The following is a 19,241-nucleotide window of genomic DNA, read 5'->3' on the forward strand; positions in this document are numbered from 1 at the left end:
ATTAAATAAGAAAATGTAATATTCATCTTTTGAATCTATTCAGCTATGACATCATACTATCATCTCCATTGTGCATGAGATGATTGTTAATCCTGGATCATTGCTTATGTTTCTTCATTACTTCTAAGGACTTTTTAAAAAATAATTTGGGGCCAGGTGCGGTGGGTCACGCTTGTAATCCCAGCACTTTGGGAGGCCGAGGCGGGCGGATCACGAGGTCAGGAGATCGAGACCACGGTGAAACCCCGTCTCTACTAAAAATACAAAAAATTAGCCGGGCGTGGTGGTGGGCGCCTGTAGTCCCAGCTACTCGGAGAGGCTGAGGCAGGAGAATGGCGTGAACCCGGGAGGCGGAGCTTGCAGTGAGCCGAGATCGCGCCACTGCACTCCAGCCTGGGTGACAGAGCGAGACTCCGTCTCAACAACAAAAAATAATAATAATAATAATAATAATAATTTGGCAGTTTATTAGTATGTTTCCTGAACTGGAGGTGAACAAAGGAAGAAGGATGTTGATTCAAAGTCTTCTGTATGAAGGTGATCACAGTAGAAGAAAAATTGATTGCTTGAAGTCTATTCTCCAGCAATTCTATGATTACATAGGACTTTAACCTCCACAAGTTTTAAAAAACATTAATATTTAAAAGGGACACCCTGAACATTTAGATAATGCTGAAAAGGAAAATGAATATTAGATAACGCTAAAGAACAAAAAGAGGCTGGGTGCTCATGCCTGTAATCCCAGCACTTTTGGAGGCTGAAGCAGGCAGATTGCCTGAGCTCAGGAGTTCGAGACCAGCCTGGCCAACGTGGCGAAACCCCATCTCTACTAAAAATACAAAAAATTAGCTGGGCATGGTGGCACGTGCCTGTAGTCCCAGCTACTAGGGAGGCTGAGGCAGGAGAACCGCTTGAACCCGGGAGGTGGGAGTTGCAGCGAGCAGAGATTGCACCACCGCACTCCAGCCTGGGCAACAGTGTGAGACTCTGTCCCAAAAAAAAAAAAAAAAGAAAGAAAGAGGAATTTGGTACTGAACAATCTGTACTAAATCTGTAGTATTAGAATTCTGGGAACTCTTCACATTTTAAGCATATGACAAAAATATTCCTTTTTGAAATACATAGTAATTCATTTGATAAATATTTATTGGGGGCTACTAGATATGGGGCACTATTCTCAGGGCAATAGGTACACACAGGCAGATGCAGAGAAAACAGGAAGATTAGATTTCAATTCTGTGACATGGATTACTTCTGGTGATTAGGTTTATAAACTGCTTTGTCTTCTTATATTTCCTAATTTTTCAGTAGTGGGTATACTGTTTGATAATTAAACTATTCGAGTGACCTCTGAACACTTACACATTTGACTTTTTGAGTTTGAAGCCCTTGCAAGCTCTGGGCAGTGGGGGGAACTCACCCTTGGCCATGTACTCCGTGATGATGTAAATGGGCTCCTCTCTGGTGACCACGGCGTAGAGCCTCACGAGCTTGTCGTGCTGCAGGGTCTTCATGAGGTTGGCTTCTTCCAGGAAGGCTTGCACAGACATAGTGCCTGGCTTCAGGGTTTTCACAGCCACCTTGGTACTGTTGTTATAGTAACCTAGGAAGAAAACAGAAGGCGGGCATGCTTTATAAAACAGAAAATCTAGCCGGGGGCGGTGGCTCACGCCTGTAATCCCAGCACTTTGGGAGGTCGAGGCGGGTGGGTCACCTGAGGTCAGGAGTTCGAAACCAGCCTGGCTAAAACAGTGAAACCCCATCTCTACTAAAAATACAAAAATTAGCCAGGCGTGGTGGCAGGCGCCTGTAATCCCAGCTACTCAGGAAGCTGAGACAGGAGAATTGCTTGAACTCAGGAGGTGGAGGTTGCAGTGAGCTGAGATCGCACCATTGCCTTCCAGCCTGGGCGACAGAGTGCAACCCCGTCTCAATTAAAAAAAAAAAAAAATTAAAACTTCACTTTGTAGATGCAGAGTTAGCAAAAAATTTAATCACAGATAGAAAAAGCCCTGAGTTAAAACACTATATAGTGATAAAATTAGGGGAGGCTAGATGAAAAGTATCTAGGAATTTTCTTTCTTTACCAAAAAATGTTTAAATTATTCAAAAATCAAAAGGTTTTTATGAAATAGTAGCAAAAAATGTTTTTATTGGCACTCTACCATGAGGACTAATATTTATTTATTTATTTATTTTTAGACTAAGTCTTGCTCTGTTGTCCAGGCTGGAGTGCCGTGGCACGATCTTGGCTCACTGCAACCTCCGCCTCCTGGTTTCAAGCGATTCTTATGCCTCAGCCTGCCTAGTAGCTGGGTTTACAGGTGCCCACCACCACACCTGGCTAATTTTTGTATTTTTAGTAGAGACGGGGTTTCACCATGTTGGCCAGGCTAGTCTCAAACTCCTGACCTCAAGTGATCTGCCAGCCTCGGCCTCCCAAAGTGCTGAGATTACAGGCATGAGCCACTGTGCCCAGCCGAGGACTAATATTTTTCTCTAATAACAAAATGTTCTTTATTCAAGACCAAAACAAAACAAAACAAAACAAAACTCTATATATGCTATAATTCCTTACATACATATACATACACACACAGGCATACACTCACATTATAATCCCTATTTTAAAATACAGACATATTTTATAGATACACAGACACACACATATAAACAATGGTCTGGAAGAAAAGACACCAAAATATACCAAATGCTGGTTATTTCCAATGGTGTGATTACGAGTGATTTTAATTTTGCTCACCATATCTTTAACTATTTTTTGCTCACCACATCTTTAACTATTTACCACATTTTCTTTAAAAAAGGTGTTCTTTATAAAAATTACTTATATATGCTAACTTAAAGTACAATACGCTAGAGTCAAACAAGCACTTCCCAAAATTTGCAGACAACTGGACTTGGGTGACTGTTAGTGAAAAAGTATCCCCCACTGAAAGGACAGGGAGCCACCCCCTCCTCTCCTCCCCCACCCAGGAGATGCAGCAGGTGCCCTGGGAGGCCTTCAGGGGAAAAGCCTGAATTTGTTCACCCCAGAGAGTCCCACAGTTTCTTGACCTCAGAACACTTGTTCAAGTAGCCTCTCACACCACATGGAACACGCTCTGGGCAATACTGACTCCTTAGTATAGTTCCCCTGAGGCACCACCCTTCTGGGACTGGGATTGAGCACTTTAATCCTGACTTTCTCTTGGGAAAGCCTTTTCTCAGTAATTTGGCAAAGGAGAAATATTAATAATCATACTCTTCCTTCCTGTCCTCTCTTCTGTTTCCGTATTTCTCTTGGAAATGTTAAAAAATAATAATAATAATAATGGGGAGAAGGGAGTAGTAGCTGCTGGTGCCACTGCAAATCTTCCTGCAGGTTCCTGCTGCCTGGTGCGCAACAGCCAGATAGCACCTGCCCTAAGGAAAGATGACGTGGAGTGGACGGTCCCCTTTTTAGGGTGCAAGAGTATCTGTATGTGAATAGCATAGAAAGATGACTGGAAGCCTGCTCAGTAAAACAACAGTGATTATCCCTGGCTGGTAGAATTTGGAGTGACTTCTACTTTCTCTTGCTCTTTTCTATTCTGACTGGATTTGTCACTGAGTATGTACTCTTTTCTTTTCTCTTCTCTTCTCTTTCTTTTTTCCAGGAGAGACAGGGTTTTGCCATGTTGGCCAGGCTGGTCTTGAACTCCTGACCTCAGCTGATCTGCCCACCTTGGTCTCCCAAAGTGCTGGGATTGTAGGCATGAGCCACTGTGCCCAGCCAAGTATGTACTTTTTAATAAAATGATTTTTTTAAATAATAAAGAAATGTATTCTACATCTATTTCCAAGCCTTCAAACAAATAAGAAAAAGTTAATTTATAGCTAGCAGTCAATCTATCCAATGATGTTTCTTTTAGTCATTAAGACTGATTCCTCTATTAAAATGTTTTATTTTGTATTCCACTTTGGTTAATACTTAGGAGCTTGCACTGCTCTATAGAAAAATGAGGCTAGACAAGGTGGCTCATGCCTGTAATCCCAGCACTTTGAGAGGCAGGAGGATCGCTTGAGCCCAGGAGTTCAAGACCAACCTGGGCAATATAGTGAGACCCCCATCTCTAAAACAAAACAAAACAAAACAAAAAAGAAAGAAAGAAAAGAAAAAGAAGAATGCAGTATAAAATAAGTGTTAGAACATATGGAGAAGATAATAACATAAAGCTGACAAAAAAAACCATCCTAGGTCCTTTTAAAAAGCTACCACCTACCTAAAATAATGGAATTATGAACATATTAAATTGTTCTGCCATCTAAATGCATAATTACAAGCAATATGGCCTTTTCTGTATATCTTAAGAGTTATTGTAAAGTACATTCCACCAACAAAAGCCTTTTAATATTACATTTAAATCAAAAAGGTTTTATTATAAATTTTTTAACGTTTATAAACCCTAACCTTAACCCCAGCCCTAACTCTAACCCTAAGTTACATGAACATATCCATAGCAAATCACAGCAGGAAAATACATGATATAAAATACATGAAAATATGTAAACTATATGATACATATAACTGCAAGGAACTGGCATCCAGGATATAGAAAGAATTCTTACAAATCAGTAAGAAAAATCAGAAGAAATAGGCAAAGGCTTGGATGGGCATTTCAAAGGAAGAAACTCATATGAGTAATAAACATGTGAAAAGTACTCAATCTTATTAGTAACCAGAGAAATGCAAATAAAGTCATGAGAAACCACTGCTGAGCGTAGCAAAACTTTTTAAAGTCTGGTAATATCAAGTGCTGATGAGCACCTGCCCCTTGGGAGGGACTCTGGGGCAGCTGCCCTAGGCCTCATTCTGTGTTCTTTGCTGAGCATCACTGAAATTCAATTGCAGAGCTTCTGTGACAACATCCAAGGTGTCCATGAAGGATGCTGAGTGCACACTTCCTTCTGGATAACCACCCACTGCCTGTGCTGCCTTGGGGCCCACATCTCTCTAAGTACAGCTCTGCTAGTCAGGAAAGGGGACATGCGGACTGGCGTATTGCTGGTGAGAATCTAAGCTGGGACCAGCACTTTGCAAAATAAGTTGGCAATAACTTAGAAGAGCTGAGGATTTATACACCTTACGATCCAGCAAATCCACTCCCACTCACCCTAGAGCTCATGCATGCTCGGATCAGCACAAAAACGTGCAGCACATTGTTCATAGCAGCCCAAACTGGGAAAAACTCTGATATAGTTTGGATGTTTGTCCTCTCCAAATCTCATGTTGAAATTTGATCCCCAGTATTGGAGGTGGGGCCTAGAGGGAGGTATTTGGGTCATGGGGATGAATCCCTCATGAATGGCTTGGGCCATCCCCATGGTAAAGAGTGAGTTCTCGCTCTATTAGTTCACAAGAGAGCTGGTTGTCTAAAAGCATGGCACCTCTTCTGGTCACTCTCTTGCTCTCACTATGTGACATGCTCACTCCCTTTTGCCTTCCTTTTTGAATGGAAGCTTCCTGAGGCTTCACCAGAAGCAGAGACAGGTGCCATGTTTCTTGTACAATCTGAAGAACTGTAAAGCAAATAAACCTTTTCTTTATAAGTTACCCTGTCTCGGGTATTCCTTTAGCAAAGCAAAATGGACTAACATGAACTCCAATTTCATCAGTAAATGGTGAAATAAATGGATAAATGATCATATATCTTGAAAACACATGCAGCACAGCACAATATGGCATGAAGATGAATAAACCATAGCCACACCCAAAAGCATGAATGCATCTCACCAACACGACATGGGATGAAGATGAATGAACCATAGCCACACCCAAAAGCATGAATGTATCTCACCAACACGACATGGGATGAAGATGAATGAACCGTAGCCAACCCAAAAGCATACATGCTTCTCACCAATACCATATGGAATGAAGATGAATGAACCATAGCCACAGATGCATCTCACCAACACGACATGGGATGACACGCACGAGTGCATCTCACAAACATGACATGAGATGAAGATGAATGAAAGGTAGTCACACCCAAAAGCACGGATGCATCTCACCAACATCATAGGGACTGAAGATGAACGAATCGTAGCCACACAAAAGCACAGATGCATCTCACCAACACCATATGGCATGAAGATGAATAAACCATAGCCACACCCAAAAGCATGGATGCATCTCACCAACACCATATGGAATGAAGATGAATGAATTGTAGCCACACCCAAAAGCACACATGCATCTTACCAACACCACATGGAATGAAGATGAATGAACTGTAGCCACACCCAAAAGCATGGGTGCCTCTCACCAACCCGTTGAGTAAAAGAGGCAAGACGTAAAAGAGCACATTTGGTATAATTCGTTCATATAAAGTATAAAAACAGGCAAAACTGAGCTATATTTTGGGGGGATGCATATATCCCCATATACAAAAGTGGTAAAATTAAGAAGAAAAGTCAGAAAACCATCAGGAAGGTCGGAATAGCTGTTGTCTCTGGGGGACAGGTAGGGTGTGGGTGGGAGGGGATGGGTGGACGGTGGGGGCTTCTGGGGCTAGCAAGTTTCCTCTCAGAGGTCGGCACACCAGTTTTTGCTTTGTAATTATTTGTGAAATTAGATATTTGTGTTTGCATTTTCTGTCTGCTTGTTACATTACGTAGCAATAAAAGTTAAAGAAACAAAACCATTTCCCTTTTGCCATCATAAAAACAATGAAGCTCATGGAGACTTATACAATAGAAAAGTATGAATAAAGGATGAAGGAAAAAAACCGCTTTCCAAGGTTAAGGGGGAAGTTATCAGGAAATATTGCAGCTGCATATATTTTAAATACTGATAAGGAGTTTGAGGTGAGTGGTAGATAAAGCAGCTGTGTCAAACATGGCCCAAGAATGGCGGCAGCTCCCAGATGATCTCTCAGGGCTGTGACATTGAAACAATAGGGTGGTTTTCATCCCTCCGTTAAAGGCATGATTTTTATTCAGTGCTAAGGATCAAATCATAGGTTTCCAAGATACTCTCTGGTAGTTTGAAGGTTCAAATTAACCTAGTCATGGAGATTTGGGTTGTTAATACAGATGAAAAATGATGTTAAAAAAAACTTTGAGCTAGTAAAAAGTGTCCTGTGGAGTGCCACTTTGCCACAGTTAAAGAAAGCTGATGTGGCACCTTGAGAGCGCTCTAATTCCGGCTGTGACTGGCTTGCTAAAAAGTGCCCACGTACCACAAAAGAGAGAGTGGTTTGTAAAAAATGCATGCAGTTGATTTTGGAAGTGGGCTGATGATTAATCTCAAGGCAGTTGGCTCAAATGAGAATTTATCAAGCAAAATTCAATGTAAAATAAGTTTCCTTCCTTCCTCAGGGTCTCTTCATAGACCAAGCAGTCAGAGGAAACATCGTCCTTAGCCTCGCTGCCCAGTTGATTCCCTGGGAATAGGACAATCCGCAGAGGAAGCATGTCACCCAAGTCAGATGTCACAAGGATCACACAAACAAGAGGAAACAGCTTGAAGCAGAGACACCTCTTTCTTTTATTCCCACCCAGCCCCTTCCCCCAAAGAACAGGTCACTTCCTAGTATTTGTTCACTACATTTCAGGCCAAAAAAGTGCAGACCATAAAATGAAACGGGTTGTCCATGAACAATTCCTTATGTTTAACAAAAATATTAACTTACTTGGTTAACAGTGATAGAATTTTAATTGTATTTTTTCTATCAGTGAGAAAAGCTAGCCTGCTTATCCTTTGAGAAACTAAAAAGGATAAGAGAAAACTAAATTCTGGCAGCTCAAAATTGGGAGAGGGAGTATCCTTCAGCCTATTTGTAACATAGAATCACCAATCACAACTCTTTTGGTTGTATTCCCAGTATTCCTCTGCTATGTGTATTTAACATATTTAAATTATTTCAGGAGTGAAGAAGTTGCTCGCTGACTGACAGGCAAACTCAGTCCCTACAAGCAAAAGATCCCAACTGAAAATTTTCTATTTTTTTCTCTTCTATTTTCTTTTCTTCCCCTTCCCTTCTTTTCCTTTCTTCCTCCATTCAATATAAGACTGGAAGAAAAGCACAATTAAAAAATGAACAGTGATCAATGCCAATATCCTGGTAGTGATGTTGTACTATAGTTTTACAGGATGTTACCACTGGGGGAAACTGGGTAAATGGTACATGGGATCTCTCTGTATCATTTCTTTTATATATTTGCCAGCTTTATTGAGATATAATTCATATACCATGCCATTTATCCATTTAAAGTATATAGTTCATCAGTTATTTGCATATTCAGAATTGTACAATCATCACCACAATTAGCTTTAGAATGTTGTCATGACTCCAAAAAGAAATCCCATGCTCATTAGCAGTCACTCCTATCATACTCCCAGGCCCCCCAGCCCTAGGCAACCAGTCATCTACTTTCTAACTCTAGATTTGCCTATTCTGGACATTTCATATAAATAGAACGGTATAATATGTGCTCCTTTGGGCCTGATTTCTTTCACTTAACATAGTGTTATTATAAGTCATCCATAAAACAGCATGGCATCCATGTTGAAGCATGCCAGGTCATTTTTTTTTTTTATTGCCAAATACTCCATTGTATGAATATACCACATTTTATTGACCCATTCATCATCTGATAGGCATTTGGGTTGTTTGTACTTTTTGGCTATTACAAATAATGCTACTATGAACACTCATGTACAAGTTTTTATGTGGACATATGTTATCCTTTTTGTATTATTTCTCACAATGGCATGTAAATCCACAATTATCTCAAAATAAAAAAAATTAAAAAGCAAAAATAAAAACAACTTCTATTTAGTGGGGAAACCCTGGGCAATTTCTTTCCTCTACGGTATAGCCTTTGCACTAATGTGACATATTTTCTTTCTAAAGATAACAGTGCTTTGAATGCTGTCAATTGAACTTACCTGCACAATTTCTTTCAATTGTTCTGCAATCCCTCTGAGATAGGTTCCATTAAACCCCATTTTAGATGAGGCTCTACTGCCTCTGTCATTTAAAACGTTGTTAGTAAATCAAGTAAAAAACACAATTTAAAAAGTGAGAAAAGGACTTGAACATACGTTTCTCCAAAGAAGATGTAGAAATGACCAGGAAGGACATGAAAAGATGCTTGGTCACTAATTATTAGGAAAACACAAATCAAAACCACAGTGAGATACCATCTCACATCTATTAAAATGACAACTATCAAAAAAGCCAACCAGCCAACAAAAAAAAATCCCCAAAACAGAAAATAACAACTGTTGGTGAGGCTGTGGAGAAAGGGAACACTTATACACTGTCAGTGGGAATGTAAAATGGTGCAGCTGATATAGAAAACAGTACGGCAGTTCCTCTAAATTTTAAAGTTAGAAGAATTACAGGATCCAGCAATTCCACTTCTGGATTTATACTCAAAGGAATGGAAAATAAGGTCTCAGAGAGGTATCTGTGCACCCATGTTCACAGTGGCATATTCACAATAGCCAAAAGGTAGAAACAACCTAATTGTCCATCAACAGATGAATAAACAAAATGGTACGTATGCATATAAAGGAATATTATTCAGCCTTAAAAAGCAAAGAAATTCTGACACATGCTACGACATAGATAAACCTTGGAGACATCATGCTAAGTGAAGTAAGCCAGAGACAAAAAGACAAATACTGTATGATTCTAATTATTTGAGGAACCTAAGGTAGTCAAATTCACAGAGGCAGAAAGTAGCATGGTGGTTGCCAGAAGCTGGAGGGAGAGGGGATCAGGGAGTTGGTGTTAAAGAGTACACAGTCTCTCAGTTTCATCAGATGAAAAGAGAGTCTGGAGATTGGTTGCGTAACAGTATAGATGCATTTAACACTACTGAAATGTACACCTAAACATCGCGAAAACGCAAATTTTATGTCACGTGTATTTTACCACAATTTTAAAAAACGGAATGAGCAAATCTATTCAAGTGATGTATTTTCTCAAGATTTTTACCCTGTTTCAGACAGTCTAAATACAAAGTAACAATTTGTACAGAACAATCAGATACTTTCCAACACTCCATTCTCTTCTCTTCTAAACTTGTTTCTCCTAGGCACCACCTGGATATATGTTAAGCAAAAGTTCTCTGAAATTAAGCTGTGTGCAGGAAAGGAAGAGAAATAGGAGGATTCGGTGTATCTGGAATTAGAAGCAAGGAGGTTTTCCCACTCCCAGAAAGGACCAATGTTCTTAAGCTCCAGGTGTACAATTTTAGTGCAGACTTGCACCTTATGACGGAACAGGGGATGTAGGCAGGTCTGCTGAGGTATGTGCTCCAGGCTGCCTAGCTCCTGACTTCCTGCTCCCAACCTCGCCAGGCACCCCCTGGAGGACGCACTGGCACCACAGCTGACAGCAGCACTTTTGATGCTAGGCATCCAGGCTGGCAGCAACTGCATATTGATTTATTTTTTGAGATGGGGTCTCACTCTGTCACCCAGTTTGGTGATAGCGGTGCAATCTCAGCTCACTGCAACGTCTGCCTCCCAGGCTCAAGCGATCCTCCCACCTCAGCCTCCTGCGTAGATGGAAACACAGGCTGGTCTCGAACTTCTGAGCTCAAGCAATCTACCTGCCTCGGCCTCCCGAAGTGCCAGGATTACAGGTGCGAGCCACTGTGCCCTGCCAACAACTGCATCTTTAAAAACAGTGTTACTGAGAAATAATTCACTCAAGCAGCTGGATTTGAATGTACTTGGTTCACTTTACTTGTCTCTCAGGAGCAAATAGCATGCAATTTGATGCTTTATCCTGGCTTCACAGCTGAACAGGAGAGGCTGGAACAAAATTCCAAGCCATCACTTTATATGCAGGGCTACTGATTTAGGGTGAACCAGTACATCTACATTTCTTTTCATGACAGACACGTTAATTCCTTTGCCAGCAAATATCCATAGGAAAGTCTAATTGGATTATTTATGGCTCTGTTTTATGATTAAAATTGGGGAAAATGCATCAAAATATAGCTTCCAATAACTAGAATCAAAAACAAAAAAGTGTCAGTAATAAAAATAGGGCACACGGAGTCAGACTCTGGGAAACATCCCAGGTGCATAATCTCATTCTTCCTTTGAACAACTGATAAGATAGGAGTTTGTCCATTTCACTGATGTGGAAACTGAGGCTAGGGAAGTCAAATTAGCTTAGAAATAGTGTAGCAAATAATTGAGTCCAGGGTTCCCAGATGCCAGAGCAGCCTGGCTCTCTCACTGCCTTGAATGACCTTAAGTTGCTTATCTGACTCTCAGGGATGTTGTTTATCAAATGATCACAGTAATGCCTCTCATTCACAGTGCTACAGCAATGAGTAAGTGAGAATGTCAATGCAAACACACTTAGAGCAGGGCCTGTAGAGCCTGTACACTCTTTTCTCCCTTCCTCCTGTCTTCTCCTCCTTCTCCCCACACTAAGTCACAGTAAGTACTCAGATGGACTAAGAGCACAATTAAGTGTGATTGTGATCCTGGTTTTCCTGCCAATACTCTCAGTGAACAGACAGGGAAGCCAAGAAGAGAACGCAGAAGTCCCTGGATCTTGACGTGAGCCAGCGGGGTTGGAACAGACATGTTCAAGGAGCAAGGGAGGAGGGCAGAAAGGACCGGAGCTTTATAGAGAAGTGACGGCTTCTAAGAGGGAAGAGAATTCACAGATCGTGCTGAAACCATTTGGAGAAAGTTCTATTGACGCAATCTTAAACAAACTTCCCACAGAGTATTTATTTACTACAAAAGGGAGTAAAAAGTTGCCATGGAGAAACTAAATTTAAATGATCCATTTAAACTTTCGGATCACTTTAAATAAAAGTGATGGTGGATTACTGTAGACAAAATCAAATAAAACATCATTAAGAATAGGACCGGCTAATACTATGCCTCCTGACAGGTGTGTTGAGAACAAAGCACTGCTTACGTGCTTAGACACTCTTCACAAAACTCAGCAAGTCATGGCTGCACTTAATCTCAGGTGGTCAACGGCAATAATAACATCTATGTATGTGTACGTATATAAAAGAACAAGAAAATTAGGACAGTATTAACAACTGGTGAATCTATGTGAAGAATATACAATATTCATTATACTATTCCTGCCCCATTCTGTAGATTTGGAAAAAAATAAATATAAACATCAAAGGAGGAAAAAAGAAGCCAAGTCATTTTCTTTTAATGAGCGTATAATAGTTTTGTGGTTCTTCAAAAAATTCAACAGAGGCTTACCACCTGCGCCAGCAATGGAACTCCTAGGTTTATACACAAGAGAAATGAAAATGTGTCCACATAATAATTTGTATGCGAACATTCATACAGCATTATTCATAACAGTCAAAAGGTAAAAACAACTGAAAGGTCCACCAATGGACAAGGAGATAAACAAACTCTGGTATAGTCATGCAATGGAATATTACTCAGCCATAAAACAAGAAAATTCTAATACATTCTACAATATGGATGAACCTTGAAAACATTATGCTAGGTGAAATAAGCCAGACACAAAAGGACAAATAAATGATTCCACTTATATGAGGTACTTAGAGTGGTTAAATTTATAGAGACAGAAAGAATGGTGGTTGCCAGGGGCTGAGGGGTGGGGGGAATGAAGAGTGATTGTTTATTGGGTACATTGTTTCCTTTTGGGATGATGAAAACATTTTGAAAGTAGATGGAGGTGGTGGCTGCACAATATTGTGAATGTACTAAATGCCACTGAATTGTTCATTTTAAATGATTAATTTATGTCATGTGAATTTCATGTTAATTAAAAAAGAGCACATAGAGAAATGAGGAGGAAGACAATAGAGTGTGCATGGGAAGAGATATCATTCAGAGTGAGCACTCACACGCATGAATCTGCTGAGTGGAGCAGAAACGGAGGACCTGATTTGCACTGGCAACCAGTTCTGACACATGCAGATCCACATGGAGAATGTGAAGTCATGTAATTACAGTTTACCCGAATTCTGCAAATATGTGCAGAAAGACTTACAGTGCAGTAAGAATTAATGATAGGCTGGCTCAGTATGTGCCGTGTTTAAAAGACACGTCTGCTCAAGAGGGGCCAACAGGAGAAAGTGAGCAAGGCTGTGATCCCAGGGGCCAAGACTGTAGAGGGAAAACCTGGATGCAGCGGTGACATGCCCACGTGGCTGCAGCTTCCGTTCTGCCGGGGCTGGAGAGTGTTTAAAAGGCATCTGCCCCTTCCATTTAGAAATCACATTTGCTTTCATTCAACAAAGCTGACACAGAAAAAGTGACCCAGTCAGATGTGTGTGACCTAACATGTTACCCTTTCCAGAAATAACCGCACATTCCATTAGAACCATTAAGAGAATGTTACGCTTTAGCATTTTTGTTCTAAAAAACTCTTATCACCAAAGTTCACATTCACTATGAAAACTTTTATTTATTTATTTATTTATTTATTTATTTATTTATTTATTTATTTTGAGGCAGGGTCTCACTGTGTTACCCAGGCTGGAGTGCAGGAGTGCCATCTCGGCCCACTGCAGCCTCGACCTCCTTGGCTTAAGTGATCCTCCCACCTCAGCCTCCCAAGTGGCTGGAACTACAGGCACATACCACGGCACCTGGCTAATTTCTTTATTTGTAGAGACAGGGTCTCCCTACGTTGCTCAGGCTGTTCTCAGCCTCCTAGGTTCAAGCAATCTTCCTGCTTCACCCTCCCAAAGTGCTGGGATTACAGGCACGAGCCACTGTGCTCAGCCCCACTATAAAAACTTTTTTAAAAGTAGGTAAATGAAAAGAATCCCCTGGAAAAAGCCACTGCTATAATCTTGCTGCACTTCTTGCCAGCCTGAGAAGGCAATACTTAATGTTAAGAAATGATTTCTTCATGACGTGACTTTGAGAACCTTAGAAACTTTCTTGGTGACCCTGGAATTGTAATACATTGAGGTTTTCTATTAAGCCAATGGGTCCCAGCCCTAAGATAACCTTTCCCAGAGATGGAAGCAAATTTCTTGCACTTGAACTGTGCATCCAGAGAATCTGGAGATGAGGGAATCATGAAGAAATGGGCAGATGATCAAGATAAATACCCATTACTCCCCTCCTTACAAACATTAAGAGAATTACTAAGTCACAAGAAAGAGCAAGAGCTGAAGTAAACAGATTTTGCAGGCCAGTTCTCAGCCCTGATGGACAGAGGAAAACAAACTAAATGATGCTTCTGACATAATTTAGTGTCTGGCTCAGAAGCTGATCGAAATCGGCTGGAGCCTTTACTTCTCCTGTCACCATCTCTAGAAGGACATAGGCCCCCGAGACACACACTTACCCATCCAGACTTCCCCAAACTGCCCAGCGCCGAGCCTTTTCACCAACTTGATGGACTCCCGGGGGATCTCCCAGGCATCTTTATCCCATGGCTTCTGTGGCTTGGGACTAATACAAGCCTTCTCCAATCTTCTGCACAAGCCATCTGGCTGCTCTAATTTGAAAGGGGAAAATGAAGGTTAAGAAATGCAATACTTTGTACTTTACCTGTGTCTATAAAGAAAAGCTTGAACTAGGAGCCTTATAGTGTCCAACCTGCCACAGTCTGTGAACTAAAATGCATCCTTGACATAATTGTGACTTTTGAAATTTGTGGGTTTTTTTGTTTTTCTTTTTTTTGAGATGAAGTTTCACTCTTATCGCCCAGGCTGGAGTGCAATGGGCTATCTCGGCTCACTGCAACCTCCACCTCCTGGGTTCAAGCAATTCTTCTGCCTCAGCCTCCCAAGTAACTGGGATTACAGGCATACACCACTATGCCCAGCTAATTTTTTTATTTTTTAGTAGAGACAGAGTTTCACTATGTTGGCCAGGCTGGTCACAAACTCCTGACCTCAAGTGATCCACCCGCCTCAGCCTCCCAAAGTGCTGGATTACAGGCGTGAGCCACCACGTCCGGCCTGAAATTTATATAAGAAAAACCATTTAAAACATACTTGATTGCATTCATCAGCACTGCTAACATACATGAACAAAAGCAACAAAGCCAACAGACAACCACAGGCTGACAGATTGTCACACTTAATAAAATGTGATTTCAGATTACTAAGCCCACATTAAGCTTCCCAGGGCACCATAGTGGGGACTCGGTCATGTCACCACTGGACCCCAGGCCCCAGAACAGAGCCAGAGTACCATAAACCCTCAGCACGTGCCAGATGCACACAGGAATGGAAGGGCGGAGGGAGGCAAGAATCTACAAAATCGGAAGCACGTTGCTCTCTCCATGTTTTGGGACTCAAGCAAACTTATAATGTGCATCCCCTTCGAGCAGGTCATAGAAAGGAGCCGGGGCAACAACCACTCAACTGACTCCAATCACACAGGAAAGGGACCCATAGTCTCAGGCCCAGGCTTCTCAGGGCTGCAAAGTGGCACTGGAGACAGGGACACTGACCTGCCACTTGTAAATATTTCAGTGGTAGTGTTATATCTGTTTGACTTTACCAAGAATATACATTACTTTTACACACACACACACACACACAAACACAGATCTGCAAATCTGCGTTCCTATTCCAGATATTCAGATGCATTGTAAAAATATATGCAAAGATAATATATATTTTTCTCTTGGTGATTTTGGAACACTGAATGTCAAACAGCATGTACTAGGTGGGAAGGACTGGGAGAATTATTCACAAGGATCAAATCTTACTTTGTGTATTTAACTATAGATTAATTAATCGCTTTTACTTTAGTATTTGTTTTTTGAGACAGAGTCTTGCTCTGTCACCCAGGCTGGAGTGCAGTGACGCGATCTCGGCTCACTGCAACCTCCGCCTCCTGTGTTCAAGTGATTCTCCTGCCTCAGCCTCCCGAATAGCTGGGACTACAGGCGCACACCACTATGCCTGGCTAATTTTTTTTTTCTAGTAGAGATGGGGTATCACCATGTTGGCCAGGCTGGTCCCGAACTCCTGACCTCAAGTGATCCACCTGCCTTGGCCTCCCAAAGTGCTGGGATTACAGGCGTGAGCCACTGTGCCTGGCCTAACTATAGATTAATTTAGAACCATTTATAGAATATGACCTGCAACTGTATCTAAGAGAAATACGATGCATAAAGTTTTAATATAAAAATAGTGTTTGATGTCCTATACATATCATAACAAATATATTTTGTCTTGCTGAACCTTCAGTTTTTACTTACTTTGGTAATGTTTAATCATGTCGCTGATACAGGGAAAAGTGATTCGTGGAGAGATGTAATAGCCCCCATTATCCAGACTTCTAATTTTGTAGTGCTTAATAACATCACCATGCACAGGGTCAAAGTCTCTGACAGACAGAGAGAAGCTTCCTATGGGGGGAAAAGTGTAAGTAAATGTTTAAATCTCACAAATGTAAGATTTGCATTATACAACAACTGCAGTACACATTTTGTGATACACATATGCAAAATACATATATATATATGAAATTTGCATAAAATGCATAATTTTAAAAGTCCTATAAAAATTCTACTTGACAAATGAAGCTGGCATTTTGTTTGCTGTGTAGCTTGCCAACATACCATTTTCTTTCTTCATGATAATTTTTAAAAATTATTATTCAGCTACATTCAAAATTTTTTAAGTTACTTTGATTTTCTCTCTTTTTTTTTTTTTTTGAAACAGGTTCTTGCTCTGTCACCCAGGCTGGAGTACAGTGGCACAATCATAGCTAACTGCAGCCTTGACCTCTTGGGCTCACACAATCTTTCTACTCCAACCTCTCAAGTAGCTGAGACCACGATCACGCACCACCACGCCTGGCTAATTTTTTAATTTCTTATAGAAACAGGCTCTTGCTATGTTGCCCAGGCTGGTATCAAACTGCTGGGTTCAAGTGATTCTCATGTCTTGGCCTCCCAAAGCATTGGGATTACAGGCCTGAGCCACCATGCCCAGCCTAATTTTCTTTGTCTTAAAATTTCAAGATTTATTCAAATAATAATGCAAAAGGCTCAGCAAACAAAGCCTGGTAAGAACTGGCCACAATCATGTGTGCTTTCTACAGTATTTTTCTTTTTTTTTTTTTGAGACAGTGCCTCACTCTGTCACTCAGGCTAGCTAGAGTGCAGTGGCGTGATCACGGCTCACTGCAGCCTCCCTTCCCTGGGTTCAGGTGATCTTCCTACCTCAGCCTCCAGAGTAGCTGGGACTATAGGCATGCGCTGCCAGGCCTGGCTAATTTTTGTATTTCTTGTAGAGATGGGGTCTTGCTATGTTGCCCAGGCTGGTCTCTAACTCCTGGACTCAAGTGATCCTCTCGCCTCGGCCTCCCAAAGTGTTAGGATTACAGGTGTGAGCCACTACACTCAACTATATTACTTTTAGTAACACAACTAATCATTGAAGTTCGTTATTTGTTATCAAACCATAAAACTTTTGCTACCAGAGCATACTATATCCTTTTTTCCCCTTGAGTAGCTCTAGAATAGTTTCTAAAAATAATTTCCTAAATAGTGTTTTAAAAGAGGCCTTGAACAATTTCCTACCTTTTAATGTTTCACTTTCTCTAATAAGGAAAGCTCCAGCGCTATTTCCTGGTGCCAAAAGCTGCCTTTCTGCATCCTTCCTGGTTATATCCTTGAAAAACCACCTGTGAAGACATTTCAACATTTCCTGCATATTATGTTCCACGGCAAGAAAAAGGTGAAGAATATTAACAAGAAATCCAATGTGGCAAACAAAGCCACCAAGATGACAACACATGAGGACTCACTCTTCTGTTTCTAAGGTGTTGAGTTTGGCCACATAGTTGCTGGGGATGAAGCCTTCTTTTTTTGTTGAAAGGGACTTTGCTTTCCACCATTCTCCATGCCTAGAATAGAAATACACATCAAAAAGAAGCTAGAAGATTACATACTCCATGCATGTATCAAAATATCACAGATATCCCATAAATATGTATTTATGTACAGATATTACGTATCAATTAAAAAATTAAAAATAAAGAAAACATAGAGTTACCACAGGACCCAGCAACTACACTCCTTGACATATACCCAAGAAAGATGAAACCATAATGTCCACACAAAAACTTGTACATGAATGTTCAAAGCATCATTATTTGTAAAAGCAAAAAGTAGAAACAATCAAAATGCCTATCAACTGATGAATGGACAAAATCTGGAATATCTATCCAGTGGAATACTACTCAGCAGTGAAAGGAATGGAGTGCTGAGGGATGCTACAACAGGGATGAACTTTGAAAACATTATGCTAAATAAAAGAAGGCAGCCACAAAGGACCACATATTGTATGATTCCATTTATGTGAAATATCCAGAATAGGTCAGTCTTCAGAGATAAAAAGTAGATTCGTGGTTTCCCAGGGCTGCAGAGAATGGGAGAGTTGAGGTGACAGCTAAGGGGTGCAGGGTTTCCTTTTGGGGTATTTAAAATGTTCTAAAATGGATTGTGGTGATGATTGCACAATTCTGTGACCATACTAAAAAAAATCACAGAATTGTACACTTTAAGTAGATGGATTGTATGGTATTGTGAATTCTCAATAAAGCTATTAAAAAGAGAGAGACGGAGAGAAAGAAAAGAAGCCAGGAGTGAGAGTTTTGAATGTTCACAACACAAAGAAAGAATAAATTTCCAGATGACGGATATGCTAATTACACTGATTTGATCCGTACACACTGCATACACATATCAAAATATCACTCTGTATCCCATGACTGCATATAATTATTCTATGTCAACTAAAAATAAAAGGAAAAAAGTGTTTATATCCAAGACTCAACAGCTACAATAGCAATTGTCTCAAGATGTTTGTTTAGGATGGTGAAGGCGGGTGGAAAACATGTCTGGAACCCCAGAATCCAGTGGGAAAATTCACTCTTTGTGATGGAATTAAAATATGTTTAGAGACAGAAGCAAAGGAAAACAGCCTTACAACTAAAGCATGCATCACTGTGATCAGGGGTGCACAAAGAAGAGTTGGTACAAATGGCTCCCATCTCACAGAAACAAAAGGTTTGTAACTTGCCCCAGGATAGCTAAGAAATGCTTTCAAATCCTTATAGAAATGACAGTCAAGGGAATATTGGTCCACAGTTCATGCATTATAAACTCCTTTGTTCAAACATCTAGTTATCACAGAGATGGACACCATGAAAAGAAGAAAACCATAAGACAATTCCAAGCAAGTGAGCTTCATCACCATGCTCGAGTCCTCAGCAGAAAGGCAGGCAT

General features: G+C 40.7%; 1 protein-coding gene across 4 annotated transcripts in view; it reads right to left on the reverse strand.

Annotated features, from left to right (window-relative positions):
- Positions 1-19,241, reverse strand: part of LYN (LYN proto-oncogene, Src family tyrosine kinase) — a 158,340-nt gene that overhangs the window by 44,968 nt on the left and 94,131 nt on the right. For all 4 annotated transcript variants that reach the window (XM_058443634.1, XM_058443635.1, XM_032759749.2 and 1 more), the window contains 5 exons: positions 17,759-17,857; positions 17,532-17,635; positions 16,203-16,352; positions 14,331-14,483; positions 1,421-1,603 (listed from right to left, as the gene is read on the reverse strand). In XM_058443634.1, the coding sequence (XP_058299617.1) occupies positions 1,421-1,603; positions 14,331-14,483; positions 16,203-16,352; positions 17,532-17,635; positions 17,759-17,857 (689 nt within the window). The remainder of the gene's footprint in view (positions 1-1,420; positions 1,604-14,330; positions 14,484-16,202; positions 16,353-17,531; positions 17,636-17,758; positions 17,858-19,241) is intronic.

This window comes from Hylobates moloch, unplaced genomic scaffold (assembly GCF_009828535.3).
Source record: "Hylobates moloch isolate HMO894 unplaced genomic scaffold, HMol_V3 SCAFFOLD_9, whole genome shotgun sequence".
Classification (NCBI taxonomy): domain Eukaryota; kingdom Metazoa; phylum Chordata; class Mammalia; order Primates; family Hylobatidae; genus Hylobates; species Hylobates moloch.